Source organism: Sapajus apella, unplaced genomic scaffold (assembly GCF_009761245.1).
Source record: "Sapajus apella isolate SASKATOON/1434 unplaced genomic scaffold, GSC_monkey_1.0 scaffold56, whole genome shotgun sequence".
In the NCBI taxonomy this organism is placed as follows: domain Eukaryota; kingdom Metazoa; phylum Chordata; class Mammalia; order Primates; family Cebidae; genus Sapajus; species Sapajus apella.
The window spans coordinates 1,467,826-1,486,286 of record NW_022436996.1 but is presented as its reverse complement, the minus strand read 5'-3'; the positions used below and the strand labels follow the sequence as shown (position 1 = coordinate 1,486,286).

General features: G+C 54.3%; 1 protein-coding gene across 2 annotated transcripts in view; it reads right to left on the bottom strand.

Annotated features, from left to right (window-relative positions):
* The window catches only part of PTPRN2 (protein tyrosine phosphatase receptor type N2), an 831,505-nt gene that overhangs the window by 121,437 nt on the left and 691,607 nt on the right, over nucleotides 1-18,461 (bottom strand). For both annotated transcript variants that reach the window (XM_032244877.1, XM_032244876.1), the window contains one exon: nucleotides 18,016-18,228. In XM_032244877.1, coding sequence (XP_032100768.1) covers nucleotides 18,016-18,228 — 213 coding nt within the window. The remainder of the gene's footprint in view (nucleotides 1-18,015; nucleotides 18,229-18,461) is intronic.

Sequence of the window (18,461 nt, the reverse complement as noted above, 5' to 3'; positions counted from 1 at the left end):
CCACAGTGCCCGCCTGCAGGGGTCCAGGGCCTCCCCCCACAGCCTGGGCTGCGGGCACTGACACATTTTTGGCACACGGATCTTGGCCGGACAGAAGGTCCAATGCTTCCTGCCACTTCACTTAGAGAAAAATCTATTTAAGATCAGCCTAACAGTCATGAGGACGCCTCTGTCTGCCACCCGGGATGATGTGTCCTCAGCCACAGTGAACAGTGGCCTGGTGTGAACAGCTTGGCGACCTTGAGTTTGTAAAGACAAGTAGGTCCTTGTGGCAATTTGCATGATTCAGTGACCAACAGGTAATTCATTATAAACAAGAAGAAAGGCGGATGTCATCACATCCTTCTTCTGATCGTAGATTCAGCCTTGAGGTTTGGCCGCCCCGCCGACTCCCTCCCCACTCTGTGCGGGTCTGGATGGACGCTCCGTCCCGCTGAGGGTTGGCGTGGGCCTGCCTGGCCCTGAAGGCACCCATGGGCTACTCCTACCGGGCTGTGGCTAAACCTGTTTTCTCTTCCCAATTCATACTCTTTAGCAGCAAAAAACCTACAATGTATATGTGAACTAAAAGAGAAGTTTCCAGGTCGTAAAGGGGAAGTCATTTGTTTTTGTGCCACGCTGCTCGGCATGTTCGGGGTGTCTGTCCCTGGAGATGGAGCTCACATCTTTCTGGAAAGCTCTGTAGGTCCCTGCGTCTCCGTATGGCTGTTCTGTAGCTTTTTAGCTGTCTGCCCCTCCTAGGTGTTGAGAAAGTGATTAAGAAAACGATTAAGGAGAGCATGTCAAGTTCCCAGTGAGAAGGACGTGTCTGCAGCAATGGAAACCGGGCACGGTGTTGCAGGCGGTCTCCACGGCGAAACATCAGTGGTTACACTGTGCCTCTGTTCTCAGGAAGAACGTATTCCAGAGCGCTCAGTGTCTTAGAAAAAAATCCCACGGCAGAAAATGAAATCCACCATTGGCAAAGAGAGCAGGCCTAGGCGGAGACCTGCACAGTGGAGCCCAGTAAGGCGGAGGCTGAGGCCCAGGACTCGCGGCAGGTCACCTGGGGCCGTGTGCCCTGGACAGGCTGCCAAAAGCCGTGTGCGTGTTTTGTCATCTGAGAAATGGGTGGGGGGAAAGGCGGAGCCGCTTGGAGAGCTGTTGGAAGGACTCTGTGGGTGGATGTGTGTGGAGCACGGAGTAGGAGGCCTGGCTGGCACCCTCGCCATGCGGCTCTGACCTCAGGTGGGTGTGGACATCCCCTTGCCAGTGTCCACACCTACATTTGGGCACGGAGAAGCCACACAGCCTCAGGTGAGCTTCCTTCCAGGACACGATAGCGATACCAAGGAGGCTAGACCCCCAGGCCGTCCCCCGGCCACTCCGTCTTGCTGATGAGACCCTCTCCCTCCTCCCTCCAAGTGAAACGAGAGTAACTGAGCGTTTTTAAAGAAGAGAACCCTGTCTTCCACTGTCACCCTAAATGGAAATGGTCCACCACAAAACACACACGTGATGCCTGACCTAACGCTATCCTAACGGTGCTGTGTCTGTGGAGATGGGCAAACCCAGCGCATTGGCACCCAGGCGCAGAAACTCCCCATCAGGAAAACGTGAAAATGGATCTTTTTGTACCTTGGTGCTACCTCCAACACATCCGGAGCCGACAGCAACTGTGAGTGTGAGCCCCGAGGCACCCCACGCGCCCACAGCAGCACCCTGCCCTGAGCGGAGCCACGTGGGGCCGGCTCCGCAGGTCAGTGCTGCACCCGGAGCCCCATCCCAAAAGGCTCCCATGCTCCAAGTAGCTCCGCAGGTGTGAGCACGCAGACGGAAAGCCGAGGACTGCGCGGCGTGCTCCCACCCCGCAGCCCCACGTGCTGCAGAGCCGCCCGTTTCTCGCTGCGCCGGGGCGGGGGCCCTGGCTCTGCCCGCAGAGTCCTCAAAGTAGCTGACACTTCTCTGTAACACAATGCACAAAATGAGGTGAAGAGGATTCTGGGGGCAGAACTTCATCCATACGCATCATAATGCAAATGTCTCATGTCTTAACTCAGCATCTGATGGGGAAAATTACAGAGTGGAAGTCACTGTGAGAGGAGACCTGTCACGCTTGGATTCTGCCAAAAGAAAGACCAAGACCACAAAGGTTTCAGGAAAACCTCTCCACACCCTCTCAGGAGCCAGCAAACAGGCGAGCTGCCCCAGTGTGTGCTAAAGGACGGCCTTGGGCTTCAGGGTTGTTGAGAGAGCATAGTAACGGGGCCACGCTGAGGAATGAAACGTCCATAGCCGGGCAGGAAAAAGTGGGTTCGCTGGGCTCTGCTGGGGGGGAATAAAGGCCGCTCTGCAGACCGGAAGAGGCACCCAGAGAACGTGGAGAACACGGCCAGCCCTCTCCGGGGAGGGCCCAGGTCTTCAGCCCACAGGGCAGCGCAGAATCCAACACAAAGCAGAAGCCTCGGGGCCCGGCGCACCCACAAGTGGCTCACGTGTGACACGGTGAAGGGAAAACCTGTGCCCTGCCGGTCTGACACGGTGGCTGCAGAGCACGTGGTGACAGGGGAGAAAAACAGGAAGGTGGAACGCTTAGAGAGCCGTGGGAAAGGGCCGGGGGAAATATCCAGATGGTTCAACGGGGTGCTGTGTCATCACGGGGAAAAGGTTTCCTGTATAATCACCTCTCCCCGGTCATCACACGGTTTTATTTAAGAGGCCTTCATCTCATCCTAAAACTCAGAGGGACTCAGAAGGAGCCGCCTCACATTCTAGGCCAGCAAGGCCGGCTGGGAGCGGAGGGGCGGTGACCAGTGATCTCGCTCAGGAGGACTGCGACCAAGTACTCCCACCGACACTGGCGGCTCCGGTCGGCCTGCTACGGGAGGCTCCAGGTTCTGGGCACATGCAGGGCATCCCCATGAGCCCTCAGGGAGCAGAGGCCACGCTCACTTCTGGAGAGGAGACAGCCCGCAGCTGCCCTGAACGCCCGGGGAGCCTCCCTCCTCCTCCCATGGAGCCAGGACCCGGGAGCTGCGCCTGTCCGTGGTAAGAGCCAGGGCAGCACCCGTCCCTGCCACGGCATCCTTGGCTCATGGCCCACGTGGCCAGTGCTGCTCTGGTGGTGCAGTCCCACCGCCTCCAGTGGCTTCTCCTTGATGCCCAGGTAACCTTTACATTTGGACGGGGAATAACACACACATGTGCACACAGACACACATCCCAAAGGGCGGACGCCCCCGACAGCAGTGCCCAAGGCTGGGCCACAGAGCTCCGTGGCTCTGCCAGAGACCTGGTCCCCGCCCCTCTCCACTCCTGACACACGTCACCCAGGAGGGCTGTAAGCACAGCTCCCCTGGGAAGGGGTTCCACGGCACGGGCGAACGAGCTGGGGCAGCCCACGGTGAGCAGTGTGGGCCAAGCAATATGGAGTGAGTTTTCCCATTTCGCAAGATGTTTTCTCAAAGCAAAAATGAAAGATATAGACATGTTTCATGCAAGTGAAAATGATTTTCAACAGTCTTCTAAATGTGGAACAGTCTTGGAGCAGCCGGTGATGAGCAGGAAAACAGCGGGCTCTCCCCAACTCAGCCTCCGTGCCTGCAGCGCCCCGAGCCCCAGCCCTCTCCCGGTCCCCGCGCTGCCTCTCGGCACGTCCAGACCCGTCTCCCATACTCGGGAGCCGAGGTCCTCCTGGCTGCTTTAAGCACCCGTGGCGTCTACGTGCTGCAGAGGGGCCCTCGCTGAGCCCTGCACGCCGGTCAGCACCCGGGCCTCCAGGTCACGGCTGGCTCAGGGGCCGAGTGCCCCACACCAAGGCAGCCCCGGGGAGCAGCAAGGTGCTCCGCCTAAGGAGCCCCCCCAACCTCCCGCTGACAGCAGCTTCCTGCTCTGGGAAAGTGAGGGCTGTGTTCCAGTCCCCTAAAGCCCCTGGTGGTGGCTGGGAAACGCGTGCAGAAGGCGTGGACAGGCTCGCAGGACCGCGGCCAGCGCTGCCCAAAGGGGAGGACCCGAGAGCTGCCTATTCACACGCTCAGCGGCATCTGGGAGTGACCCATGTGCTGAAACTGGACCTCCTGCCTCCCTTTTTCTTAGGACTGCCTCTCCCCTAAGACTAAAGACCCTCATTCCCTTCATTTGCTCGGCTCCTGATAACGTCAGATTGGAACTAGAAAGCAGTTGTGAAAATAAAGGCCTTGGAAGGAAACACAGATTTTTAATGAGCATCTTCTTTCTGGACTAGCCCGTGTTTAAGACTGGCTTCTGTGATGGTCTTTAGCGCTTCTGTGAAGCTGAAGCCTGAGATGTCAGAAGGAGCACATTTAAACCAGGATCCCGTGACCCTCCCATTGTCACTGGAGGCCCGGTCAGCACGGCAATGCCCTCCAGCCAGACTGTAGCTGCTGAGACACATGAAACACGGGACACAAATCCCTCCTTCTCCAGCTCCCGCAGAAGATGACTCACTGGGCAATTAAGTTCTAAGGGCTTCCAAAAAAGTCAGTGGCGCCCCAGCTTCACAGATCCAACGTGACCTCTGTGAGCAAGCCAGCCTTGAGAGCCCCACAGCTGACCCTGCTTTCCAGTTTCACAGTCAGACAATTTAAAATAGCCAGTCAGTAAGGAACAAGTCACCGCCTTCAGAGCAGCCCGGGCCTGATGTAGACGTAGAGAAGGGGCAGCTGTTTTTCACAAGAAACTTTGGCACCTCCCTGATTTTCTTTTTGCTCATAACGACCGACGGCCATGAGCCATCCCTGCCATCACCCGCGTCTTCAACATGCGGCACGTAGGGAGGACTTCCCGTGGGCGGGAGGACTTCCCGTGGGCGGCAGGACTCTGGACACTGGAATTGCACAGGACAGTTTCCAAGGGAGTCTAGATGCCCCCCACAACCTGGTCTTCCCACGTCAATATCTTAGTTCAATTTATCGATTGGTTCTTACCGAGCACCTAAAGGTCCCCGGGGGCGCTGTGGGTCTATTGTGCAGACCCGGCCTTTGGGAAGCCAAGGCTGTCCCTGCACGGGCTAGCCTGGGGTGGGGAACAAGCCCCACTCCGCGCCCAGGTCTGCCTGGGTCCGACACGATGTAAAGTCACCCTACACACGAGGGATGGTGATGAGACATCACTGCAGAGGGGGCGGAAGGGATGAAGGGGAGGGGGGATGAATAGGGCCCCAGTGCTCAGAACAGGCCTGGCCACCCTGGGCTGAGACTGGGGCCTGTGCAGGGCATGACAGATGGGAGGGTCTGTGGGGATGAAGTCGGGGTGGGGGGCAGAAGGGAGGCAGCAGGGCGAACAAAGGCTCAGAAGCAGAGGAGCCCAGCGCAGGGACACAAAAGGTATTCACATCCTTCCACTCGGTGGCCACGGCTTAATTAAGCCAAAGGGCAGGGCCTGCGGGCTGGGGGTGGAGCAGCTACCGGAGCAGCTGTGCCTCCATTTTTGGAATTGCACATCGTTCAATTATTCCACCTAAAACTGATCTGAATGACACCCTAACTGCACAGGGCCTGAAGGACACCCTGTAGAGCTTCCTACGAGGCCCCCGAAGGCCTGGGTCAGGGGCTTGCTGGGAATCGGGTCTCAGATGCCTCTGCTCTGGCCCAGGGCCTCTGAGCTCTAAGGTCTTGCACTGGGAGTTTCTCGAAGGCTATGCTCTACCCAAGAAGGGACCGGTGGGTGGGCAGCCCCGGAGGAAAACCCGGGAGCGAGTGCTTTCGGGGAGCGAACTTTACGGGGGTGTTGGGAGTAGCGGCCCCTGGGGACACTGCCGACTGGGGGACGGGGGCCGTGTCACATGCGGGTGTCAGCCGACTGGGGGATGGACCGTGTGTCACACGTGAGTGTCAGCTCCACTGCCTCACTTGGAGTTGTTTTGAAATCTCAGGATGTGCCTGAAAAAACCCACCTGGAGAGGCGAGGGGCCCACTGGGAACAGGGGGGCCTGAGCCAGACAGATGCGTGCCCAGGGCGAGTTAGGGCACCGGGAAAGCCACCCTCAGGGGAATTAGACACGTTTTCCAGACTTTCCCCTTCACGTTTCGGCTTCACCTTTGGGGGTCACTTAACTCTTCATGTTTTCATTCTCCTTGAATCTGGTGGGGAGCTTCCATCCAGGTTAGGGTTTTGTTTTGTCAAGAAATCTGCATTTCATTTCCCCCCACTCAGGAACGTGTGACCTGTGGCTTCAGGGGGCGTTTTACAGGCCAGGAAAGGTGATTCCAGGAAGATGCCATCACAGCCTGCTCTCCCACATCATCATCTTCACCAAAGAAATGGAAAACCACGAAATGCCTGCCCAGAGGGCGAACGCAGCCTCCACTCTCCCGAGGGGTCAGTCCAGTCAACACCGAGGTCAGAACAGTTCCGTGCTTACACTCGTGAGCTCTTTTAATTGATTTGCTATTAAATGCCATCAGATCAATCCAAGTGTAAACCTGTGTATCGAATCCACATTCCGCAAACTCTGTACAGGATTATGTATTTTGAAACATGTGGCTTTACTGGTGATATCCGCGAATCTTCCGTTCCCTGTTCTTCAAGTCACTGTCACGGAGACACGCGCCGGCAACACACCCAGACACTCAATTTTGCGGCTGCATTAACCTAGACACAAAAAAATCTTGAAAGGTGCTTGTTCACACCTGCCACCTTGCTAGCAAGCCTCTTGTGCTTGCTAATAGAGAAATAACATACCAAAATTCCCTTTCTTTTTTTTTGTTTTTGAGATGAAGTTTTGATATCAGCTCACTGCAGCCTCCACCTCCCAGGTTCAAGTGATTCTCCTGCCTCACCCGCTCCAGTAGCTGTGATTACAGGTGCCTGCCACCCCACCCAGCTAATTTTTGCATTTTTACTGAAGACGGGGTTTCACCATGTTGGCCAGGCTGGTCTCAAACTCCTGACCTCAGGCGATCCACCTGCCTCGGCCTCCCAAAGTGCTGGATTACAGGTGTGAGCCACCGCTCTGGCCCTAAGATTCCATTCTTAAGCATCAGTAATTCTCCCAATGCAGCAAAGCCGTGGAGAGCCACAAAGTTTCAGGACAGCTGGCTGGAGGGAGAGGAAGCAGTATTCTGCAGCCCCGCGGACAGGGGAAGCCGCTGCTCGGACACCTGCAGACGTGCCTGCCTCTGCCACCCTGGAGCCGCGCAGACCCGGAAGGTGGGCGAGGGGCGGCTGTCGGCCCCTGTGGGCTCAGTCCCTTCCACACTTCTCTCCCGCCCCACAGAGGCCCCCCTGCCCGCCGCATTTTTCTTCCTCCCCCACGTTCCAGCCTCGAGTTCTCTGAGCCCCTCTCCTGCCCTCTCCCTCGGCACCCAGGGCCCCCCTCGGGTCACGGTGTTGTGTGTCTCTGGGTTCACACTGGGGACTCCTTCACAGATGCAGGCTGGGCTGACTCTGATGTCTGACCAAGTTCTCTGCTGTTCTGTTCCGGACAATGGGACTCTACCCCTAGGAGCGATAAGCTCCCTGAGAAAATGCTTTCTGGGTCAGGTCCAAATTCAGCTATCCCCAGGTTCCAAGGCTGTCTGGCCCCCAGGCCCAAGGTGTCCAGTCCTTAGGGGTGACCCTCGGCCAACACCAGCCACAGCCTCGGGAACCCCCACGTGTCAGCCGTGGCAGAAACGAGTCCCCAGTGCAGCAGGGGAGGGTAGAGGGAGGCGGGGCTCACAGAGCCGAGAGTCCAGGAGATTGGGGCCTGAGGGGCCGTGGGCCTGGGAGAGAAGGGACAGCCAGGCAGCCAGGGCTTGTCCCGTGGAGGCCCCTGAGGAGGCGGGGGGGGCTCCTCTCAGGTGGGCGAGTCGGCCTTCCTTATTCACGTCCTTGAAGTGATCCCCGTGTGGCATTTGGAAATGTCTGTCATCCTCCGGGTCCTCCTTGGTTTGACGCGCACTTGCTTTTCCCGAAGCTCTCTCCTCTGCAGACGCAGCTCCTGCCGTGGTGGCGGCCCCAGCCATCATTCCTCACCCACCACCCCGGGCAGCGCCAGCCCCCTTTCATGCTGGCGTGCGTGTTGTGTTAACAGCCGGGCTTTGCCATTTTTGACAGGCTAATGCACTTCACCACAGAGGCGCGTCTCCTAGTGCCCATCACGGCAGAGGCAGAGAAGAAGGCGTGCTTCACAGCGCCAGCCGAGGACCCTCAGCCCCAGGGTGAGCCCTGCGCAGGCACCCACCTCTGTGCATGTCTGTGGAGTGCCGCCCGGCCGCGTGCACCTGGAGGAAATTCCGGCCCTGCGGGTGCCTCCTCCCACACCGAGCTTCTCTTGCTGGGGGAGTCTGTGCAGCTCAGGTCAGGGAGGCTCCAGGAGCGCCCCCACCAGGCCTCCTCCCCTTGCCGCCGCCGACGCCCTCCTCCCGAGGGACAGCAGCCCCACGGGGAGCCGGGAGAGCAGAGGCTCCAGGCAGGGAGTGGGGAGACCCAGCCCTCAGGCACAGCCGCATGGTGGGCCCATGGCCCCTGTGTGGACGTCGCCTCTCACGTGCGCTGGCTCACACCCACCCCCACCTCCTGTTACTGCCCGCTGGAGTCTCCTCCCCGCCGCCTACCGTTTCTGTTGAAATCCCAGTTTAATCCACGCTTTTACCCTCCCTTTGCCCCCCTAGTGTCTCCCCACAACGCCCACTTCGTTTTATAGCGGCTCACGTCCTCTGGGAGAGCCCACCTCCCGCCACGGGCAGCGAGGTTCCTGCTGAGCCCTCACCTCGAGGTGAGCCCTGAAGCCCCGTGGGCTGGGTGGTGAGGTGTCCAGAGCGCAGATGTCAGGGGCTGCATCAGCATAGAGGCCTGGCCTCCCCTGCCTGGGGCCTGGACAGCACAGAGGTTCGCCCTGGTGTTTAATCACCCCAATGCCTTCTCCAAACTGCCTCCATAAAGTGCCTTGAATTCCGCAGAGCAGCACAGGTTTCGGGGGTTCACTCCCGTCTTCCTCCCTGGAGGCGCACGCTTTGCAGACAGCACGTCCTCAGATTTAGTTCAGAAAATGTGCCCCACCTCTCTAATAGGGTCTAAGGGAGGGGAGCAGCTCCTGCCATGGAGGACATGTTCAGAGACAGGTACCCTGCAAACCGGAGGAGCAGCGCGGGAATCCAGCCCCCTCCCAGGCCCGAGCACTGACGGTGGCCGAGGGCCATTCACCCTGGGGCGGAGCATCAGAGCCAACCTCACGCCCACCCGCACCCACAGGGCTTGCTCTCATTCACACGGCGCCCAGGACGCGGCCCCAGTCCACAGATGAGGAAGTCCGGCTTTGAGGGGGAGGGGCTGGGCCCAGGCCTGGGCCTCGTACCCCAGGGAATGGAGAGGTGGTGGTGCCTTCCTTCCAGGAGTTAAGAAAGACAGTTAAACGAGGAAAAGTGCGAAAGGAGAAAAAGAAGGAAGAAACGGAGGGGGTGACAGCAGGTGGAATGTGGGTCTTCTGGTCCACTTGGGGTCACTCAGCCACGCTGAGCCACGACTGTCCCTTGGGGCGCCACAGACCGCAGGGTCTGTCCTTGTCACAAACTCAAAGAGCTGCTCTCTCTGGACCCGCATGCAACCTGCAGCTGAGTCCCTTCCACACGCCCCTGTTCCCCGTCTAGGCTCTCGGCCAACTGGGAGGACCTCCCCCGCCAGCTCCAGTTCCTCCTCCAGGATCTGCAAATGCCCACCCTCTTGGGCCTGTCCCTACCCTGCAGGTGGCCCCAGCCACGCCTCCATCTCCCACCAAGAGTTCCACCCACCACCTGGCCCAACCCCTCCTCTGTCATCTCCAAGGATCTGACTTCAATTTCACACGAGTCTCCTCTGATCCTACGCCGCCACATGGACGAATGCTGTTGACTGCTGGTTCACTGTTTCATAGCAGACTCCTCACCTCCAAGAAATCATCACTCAAGGAAAGAAAGGATGTCTCCTTCCCCCAAATCTCCTGCAGTGCCTCACACTACATGGGGACGGTGGTGGAGGAGCTGCCCAGACCCGTGGGGCAGAGAAGAGGGTCTCCAGAGTGTGTGCAGTCCGGACCAGCCCCTCAACACCCTGCAGGGGGACAGCGTGGCTGGGGACCGCCCAGAGCAGCTCTGCCACTGCCTGTGTGGGCTGGGACACCTCTCAGTTTATCTGCTGCCGACTTTGCCCCCTTGTAAAACAGGATCCGGAGAAACGAGATGCCTGGCGAAGGTGTCTGGGGTCCCTCCAAGGGCCCTTTCCACAGGGCGGCTGACTGACAAGGAGGACAGGGAAGGCCGAGGAACAGGGGCTCAGAAGGACCTGCTGTGCCTGCAGGGGTCCCCCCAGGAGCGACCCTGGCTTTGGCAAGAAGGAAGTGTTCTCTGGTTCTGCCAGTGAAATGGGTGAAGTGGACTGGAGCACTTGCTACACGGACACCATGCTCCACAGACACCCGCTCCACGGACACCACGCTCCATGGATACCCGCTCCATAGACACCATGCCCACGGACGCCAGCTCCACGTACACCATGTTCCACGGACACCCGCTCCATGGATACCCGCTCCATGGACACCACGCCTACGGACACTGGCTCCACGGACACCATGTTCCACAGACACCTGCTCCATGGACACCCGCTCCACGGACACCATGCTCCACGGACACCATGCTCCACAGACACCATGCCCCACGGATGCTGGCTCCACAGACACCCACTCCACAGACACCACGCTCCACGGATGCCGGGTCCATGGACACCACGCTCCACAGATGCTGGCTCCACGGACACCACACTCCATGGACACCACTTTTCATGGACGCCTGCTCCATGGACACCCATTCCACAGACACCATGCTCCACGGATGCTGGCTCCACGGACACCACGCTCCACAGACACCCACTCCACAGACACCACGTTCCATGGATGCCAGCTCCAAAACCATGCTCCAAGGACACCATGCTTCATGGATGTTGGCTCCACAGACACCATGCTCCATGACACCATGCTCCACTGACACCACGCTCCACAGACGTCTGCTCCATGGACACCCACTCCATGGATACCCACTCCATGGACACCGCTCCACAGACACCATGCTCCACAGACACTATGCTCCATGGTCGCCATGCTCCATGGATGCCCACTCCATGGACACCACGCTCCACAGGCACCCACTCCATGGACACCCGCTCCATGGATGCTGGCTCCACGGACACCCGCTCCACAGATACCTGCTCCACGGACTCCACGCTCCACAGATGCTGGCTCCATGGACACCACGCTCCATGGACACCACTCTTCATGGACGCCCGCTCCACAGACACCTGCTCCACAGACACCATGCTCCACAGATGCTCCACGGACACCCGCTCCACGGACACCATGATCCACAGACACCCGCTCCACGGACACCCGCTCCACGGACACCATGCTCCATGGATGCTGGCTCCATGGACACCATGCTCCACAGACACCCGCTCCACGGACACCCGCTCCACGGACACCATGCTCCATGGATGCTGGCTCCATGGACACCCACTCCACAGACACTCACTCCACAGACACCTGCTCCACGGACACCACACTCCATGGACACCATGCTCCACAGACACCTGCTCCACAGACACCTGCTCCACAGACACCACGCTGCACAGATGCCAGCCCCATGGACACCACGCTCCACAGACACCTGCTCCATGGACACCACACTCCACAGATGCTGGCTCCACGGATACCACGCTCCACGGACACCACTCTTCATGGACACCTGCTCCACAGACACCCACTCCACAGACACCATGCTCCACGGATACTGGCTCCATGGACACCACGCTTCACAGACACCCGCTCCACGGACACCATGCTCCACGCATGCTGGCTCCACAGACACCATGTTCCATGGGCATCACTCTTCATGGACACCTGCTCCGTAGGCACCTGCTCCATGGACTCCACGCACACCGCTCCTCCACCCACTCCACAGACACCTGCTCCATGGATACCCGCTCCATGGACGCCCGCTCCACGGACACCACTCTTCACGGATGCCTGCTCCACAGGCGCCCACTCAACAGACTCCATGCATGCCGCTCCTCCACCCACCCCACAGACACCCGCTCCATGGACACCTGCTCCACAGACACCCACTTCATGGACACCACACACGCTGCTCCTCCACCCGCTCACAGACACCCGCTCCACAGACACCACACTCCATGGACACCCGCTCCATGGACGCCCGCTCCACAGATGCCCACTCCACGGACACCATGCATGCTGCTCCTCCACTTGCTCCACAGACACCCCCTCCACAGACACCTGCTCCACAGACACCCGCTCCACGGACAACATGCATGCCGCTCCTCCACCCACTCCACGGACACTCACTCCACAGACATCACCACAAATGCCACTCCTCCCCTGGTGCTGTGTGAGCGCCCGTCCTCCTCCTGGGGCCCAGCCCTCTTCCCTGGGCTGCTGGAGTGCAGGGTGAGCACGTCTGGGAGAAGCCTGCAGCCCCCACCTCCTTTCCCTTGCCCCTCCTTGTGTGCAGCAGGAAGCAGCTTCCTTAGGAAGAAGTTATTCAAGTAATACCCAGGTCTAACAAGCTACCAAGGTCTAAGCAACATAGAAATGGCCTAGTGCCCCAAAGAAGCCACAGAATTCAGCCTTCCACATTTTCATGTCTGTCTTAGAGTCTCCAACTTTTTATTTCAAAGATCTCACTGAGCGGTCTCTGTGACTGTCACTTAAGTCTGATCTCGTGACTACTGTCTGATGGGGGGGGGTGGCTTGTTGTATCCCAGTGAGCAACATGCTTCTGTCTTATGTTTAGAAGTTTCTCTGGCCACCTTTCCAGACTCCAGCGTTCTCTGAAGATCTAGCTCTGTCTCTCAGGAGCTGTATTTGAGGAAGCATTTTGGGCAAAACAGCAGGATAGACACTGCTTTTGGAAACTGCAACTGCAAACGCTTCAGATCAAGAGAAAAATGCACTTCGAATGCGCACCTTCCAGAGAAACGTTCAGACTCGTCATGAAAAGGTATCTGGAAGATTCCATGGAGTCTGCAGAAACAAAGCTGGCTGACCCCACACACTGATGATCTGATACTGAACACACAGGTAAACAAAAGCAGGTTCTTCCCACACTGGGGACGGCACGAACCCTCCACCCTCAATGTGGCAGAAATGCTTCAGGTTTTCCCTCGGATTCCCTTCACATCACTGCCTCAGGAAGCATGGGATCTGGCACCAGTGTGGCAACCATTTAGCATTTGCTGATACCTAGTTAGGGCAGGGACGTTCTGGGCTGACGGAGCACGGGAGGAGCCTGGCATCTGCTCCAGGACATCTGCAAAACCAAATCCACGCCTCAAAAGTTTCAAGAGAATTCTACCTGTAGACATCTGTACTATCAGCTACATTTGCAAAGGTAGGATAAAATCAGAAAACTTTCCATCCTCAGGCCTCACTATGTATAATAAAATGTTCTTTAATAATGATTATTATTTCATGATAAATACGTTAAGATTATAATTTTATAATTACAAAATATTCGGCACAGGTTTCACACGGCGCCCTTCACTTCTGAAGCAGCGTAGGTTTTGCTTATTTGAGATTTGCAAAAAAATATTATTTTGACCTGGAAATTCAAGTATAGAGTGAGGAAAGCCATGCTAAGATACAGAGCTGATTGAAAAGGCATTGTTAAAAACTCATGGTGGGGTCAAGCAAACCTCAGGAAAAGTCACTGTTTTTCAATTTAATTGTGAACATCCTACTTCTGTTACTCATGAGGACATCAATAACTGAAGATTAAACTCACCTAGAGGAAGAAGGGTCTCCTAAAGCCCCAGGGAATGAGCCAAGGCGTGGCCTGTGCTCTTTGTCAGAACCCAGCCTCCTGCCCCGGGGTAAGCAGTCAGGTGCATTTGGGACTGGCAGACCCGCCAGCCCCGTCATCTGAGCTCCCTCCGAGCGCAGCACTGGCCACCACACTGCCACTGCATTCGTAATCGCTGGCTAATGGGGCAGCAGCCACCGAGATGGGCACTCAGCGGCTCTGTTTACAGGAGGTCCTCGTGGCCCCGATGCATGCTTTCCTCCGGGTTTGGTTCCAAAGGCCTCCAAGTACACAAGGAAGCCTGCTGGGTATTGTGAAATAAACCATCAAAAGAGAACTTGCTGAAAATTCTGCGGGAGTCTCTGCCCTCACGTCGGGGAAGGGAGAGTGGGCTGGCAGAATACTAAACTCGCCGCTCGAAGATGATCAAAGCCTCAAGGAAATGGATGCAGCATTCAAAGAGACTCGGAGAGAAAAGGAGGGGAACATCTTCTAATCATCTAACAACTTATTTTTGGCACAGTTTTTACCCAATCACTTTCCACAGAAATAGGACACCTACATAAAAAAAAAACATGAAGAATACTGGTACCAAAACTCACAATTCTTCTGTGTCTTCACATTCTCCTTGGTGTGTGTGTGTCTACATGTGTGTATAAATATATACATACATACACACATATATGCATATATATGACAGGCTATGCTAATTTAAAAAAAAGAATGAAAGTCAATAAAATTGGCTTTTTAGATAATGAAGTGCAGAATTAATCCAAATATATGTTTTATATATTTGGAAGAAAAAACATTTACTAAAACAATAGTGAAAAATTTGGTGAGAGCAGTCTGTTAAACGACATTTAAGAATATATTTCAGTTACTCTGAAAGTCAATAAACCCAATTTTTGCAGCGATCTGAGCAAATTAAACTTGCCTGGATTATCTGATGGGGTTGATATCTTGGTAAGTGTCAAAAATGTAAGCGTCTGTCAAAAAAGACTTGCTTTCCCAGTAGGTAAGGCAAACCAAAATCTCACACACTCATGCAAACAAAGAAAGCTCTAAAATCCTGACCCTGTCCAGGAAACCCTTCTATTTTGAGTAAGAACAGGTAAGCATGTTTATAGGTGTTTGCATTAGAAGCTAATAATTCAGCCTCCTTACTGCTTCGAAACTATTTTAAGGAAAGCTTTCTTACTATCCAGGAACTCGACACGGGCCCCAGTGGCCCCAGGCCCAGGCTCTGACTCACACACACAGGGGCTGTGCAGGCGTGTGATCGGGGCTGAGACGGACAAATGCTTTAGCAGAGGCCAGCAACACGAGGGCCTCCCAGGCCACAATGGAAGCTCCTTGCAAGGACACAAATCTGGCTGCTGTTTAACTGGGGACATGGGGATGCGCCTTTCGGAGCCCCGGGGAGGAAGGAGCACCACAACCTGAGGCTACCTGTGCGCCCCAGAATACAACCTTCAGGCACCTATCTCCTCCACTCCACCGGAGCCTCTCTGCACCCCACCTTCCTTTCCCCAGGGAAGAACAGGAGTTCTTTTATTTCAAGGGTAACTTCATATTCTGATATTAATAAAACTTATTATATTGCCACCTCCCATTCTCTCTCTCTTAGGTTACTTATTTTAGCCTGACTTACACAATAATCTTTTTATTTTTCAGAAGCTTCAAGAAAGTGAATTGAGTAGTTCCATCATGTCCCCATAAAATAAAGCATGATATCAAAGGGCTCCATTTTCCTTGTAACCCAGTGATGAGAACTGCAATGCACAACTTTGCTGTGACCACAGAATCGGCAGAGTACGCAGGTTCAGCGAGCCACAGTAAGCACACTGGTGCAACAAGAGCCTTTCCTGAAGTGTGTTTTATGTTTGCAACATTTTAAAAAACTTCTCAAACAGATCTTTAAACTTCACGGGGGACTCCTGACTCTGATAGGAAACCCAAGCGAGATATGGATACATTAATGAATTAACACCTGCTTCATTTACCAGAGTAAATGTCTTCTCCTTGTAACCGCAATTGTCTGAGTCCTTAATACATTACTCAGCTACATTCAAAGCGAAGTCACACAATCCCCATCCTCATCACTGAGTCCTGCTCTGCTAAAGCACAAACCACAGCACAACGGCTCAGCAACTAGAACTTTCTCACCGGGAAACATTCCGCTGTGACGAGGCAAACCCCACTTTTAATCAAAGTACTTCCCCAAAGGGTATTTTGTGGTGATTTCAAAGCTCGATCCACCAAGAAGTCTTTATACTTATTTCATTTCCAAATTTTCCTACGTCACATTTTTAAAGAAAAAAGTTTTATTTTTTTCCTTTTTATTAATCTGGATTGAAGAAAAGCACACATTTCATTTATTGTCTGGATTACAGATTCTTATTAAACAAACCAGAGCTCATTATAAAATCAATATCAACTTAACCACCATGCCCTCAGGAGGAACAGCAAAAAGGTCACTCCAAGAAATTCAAACAATTTTCCTGCTGGAAGGGCATGATTTTAATTACAGATACTATTAATTAGAGCTGTCACTGGGAAGGCTTTTTTTTTTTTTTCCCGTTAATTATCACAAACTCAGTCCTAAGTAGGCATTTTCAACCTGCAGTTTTTTTTTTTTAAATTAGTCATTTCTGCATGCAAGTCCAACCTTTCCATTCTATCAATATTTTATATTTGAATTTCAAAGTATATCAAAGGGTGCCATGCTTTCTAAAAATCTCTGCCTGTATGATCTTCCGTCTCTCACACATGGAACAGAACTGGTGTGATAATTTATTTATGACCGGCACAGACTTGGCCTGAAGACACGGCATCCTGCATTGAAGGTCTTGCTCAATGGAATTTCTGGGTAAATTCTTACTCGTTTTTGTGACATTTTTTTCAGGCCGCTTCTTCAAAAGTGATTTTCCTTTTGCTTTGAAGCAAAGCTACGCACTGCAACTGAAATGCCATCCTCAACACATTTGAAGTTGCCATTTCTTTATAAGAAAAAGATCGTCCTGACCGGGTTGGTGACCCTCTCCAGAAAACTAGAGGCTTCCTCCATTCAATGGCAATACCAGGAATTTTGAAATGGGAGGAAAAGCTATCTTCGGGTCTCTTTAAAGCAAAGAGATCCTGCAAATTCCTTGTGTGGGGAAGGGTCTTGAGAGCTTGCAGAGCACAGGAAAGCCAGCTCCAAGGAGCTCCGGGGGCGGAGGGTGTGGTGCTGGAGGGCACCTTTTGGAGAGAGCTTGAGAGCCCACCCATGTAACTCTGATGATGGAATAGTAATATTTACTTTACATGCGATTGTAAAAATGATGAATTATTTACAGGACATATTACACACTGCACTCATGTGACTAGAGGAAACGAAGAATCTGCCCAGTGAGGCAACCTCGCACACATGTGCTGACCAAACTTTTAAAACAGGGCTTAAGAAGTCATCTAACCTTCCCAAAGGGAAATATCTTCTTGGAATTAAACGATATTTTATATGCAAAGGAATCAAATGCTTTGACTGGTATAAATATTCTGGGCTTGTACTGCTGATAAAACTGAAGGCCTCTGTTCATTACAGAACAATATTAAATTTGAAATTTGTGCTACAGAACTTCCAAAAACTCTGTGGTTTTTAAAAATGCCCGACCTGGGCTGAACTTGCCTTCCCTGCATCCTCCCTGGTTTCCAGCTCATTTCCAGGTATGTCTGGGGTGCCTCTAGAGAGAGTGTCCCTCACGGGGACATGCGTGGGTCACCTCCCTCTGGTCAGCATTAGGTTTCACCGTACAGGGTAACAACGCAAAGTGGCACCCCAGCAGGTCAAAGGAACTTTTCCTGTAAGACCCTGAGGAAGCCGGTGAGTTTAGAGACATCTTCAGACATCTGCACCCCAACAGATCCTGCAGCCCTGGTGCTTTTCATTAGCAGTGGCCACACTGTGATAACAGATAACACGCCATTCGTGTACTGCACTTTTCCCAAACTTCTAATTAACAACACATTTCAGAGTGAACATGAGACTATCCAAGAAGAGCAGGTTAAAACAGCGCTGTCCTACTGCAGCTGCATGAGAGGAATTTACATGAATGCTGATGAGCAGTTCCAAACTGTCATCACAGAAGACCCCTAACTATGAATAAATGAGCAACTGCTGGGAATGGAGGAGGGACCAGAGATGAATGTGATCATCGGTCTGCTCAACTGAGAAATCCAATATATCACTTTTTAAAAAGTCTCCTCTTACCTGGTAAGCGGCAGTGGCATCTGCACCCGGGTCGCCCCCCAGTCCCGACAGCTTCTCCTTCAGCCTGTGCTGAGAGCTATGGCGGAGGCAGTAGATGAGGCCAGAGGCCAGGAGGACGCCCAGAATGCAGGCGAGGGAGACCAGGGTGAGCGCGATGAACTTGGTGGAGTCTTCTTGCTCCGCCTGAGGTGGCAGGAACTTGAACTTGCTTTTCTGCGGAACAAGGAGAGGGGCATGTTAGCTCCTGACACAGCATGACCTCCTAAAAACACATCTCCAAATGCAGCTTGAAAGTGGAAAGCTCAGCCCCACGGGATGCTGTGTCGGTGCTGGAGCCACAATGGGAGGGCCTGCAGAACAGCACCCGTCAGAGCAGAAGTCATTTGAAAACAGCACATCGTGGATTGCAGCGTGTTCAAGAGGAGAGTCAGTGACATCACTTTTCC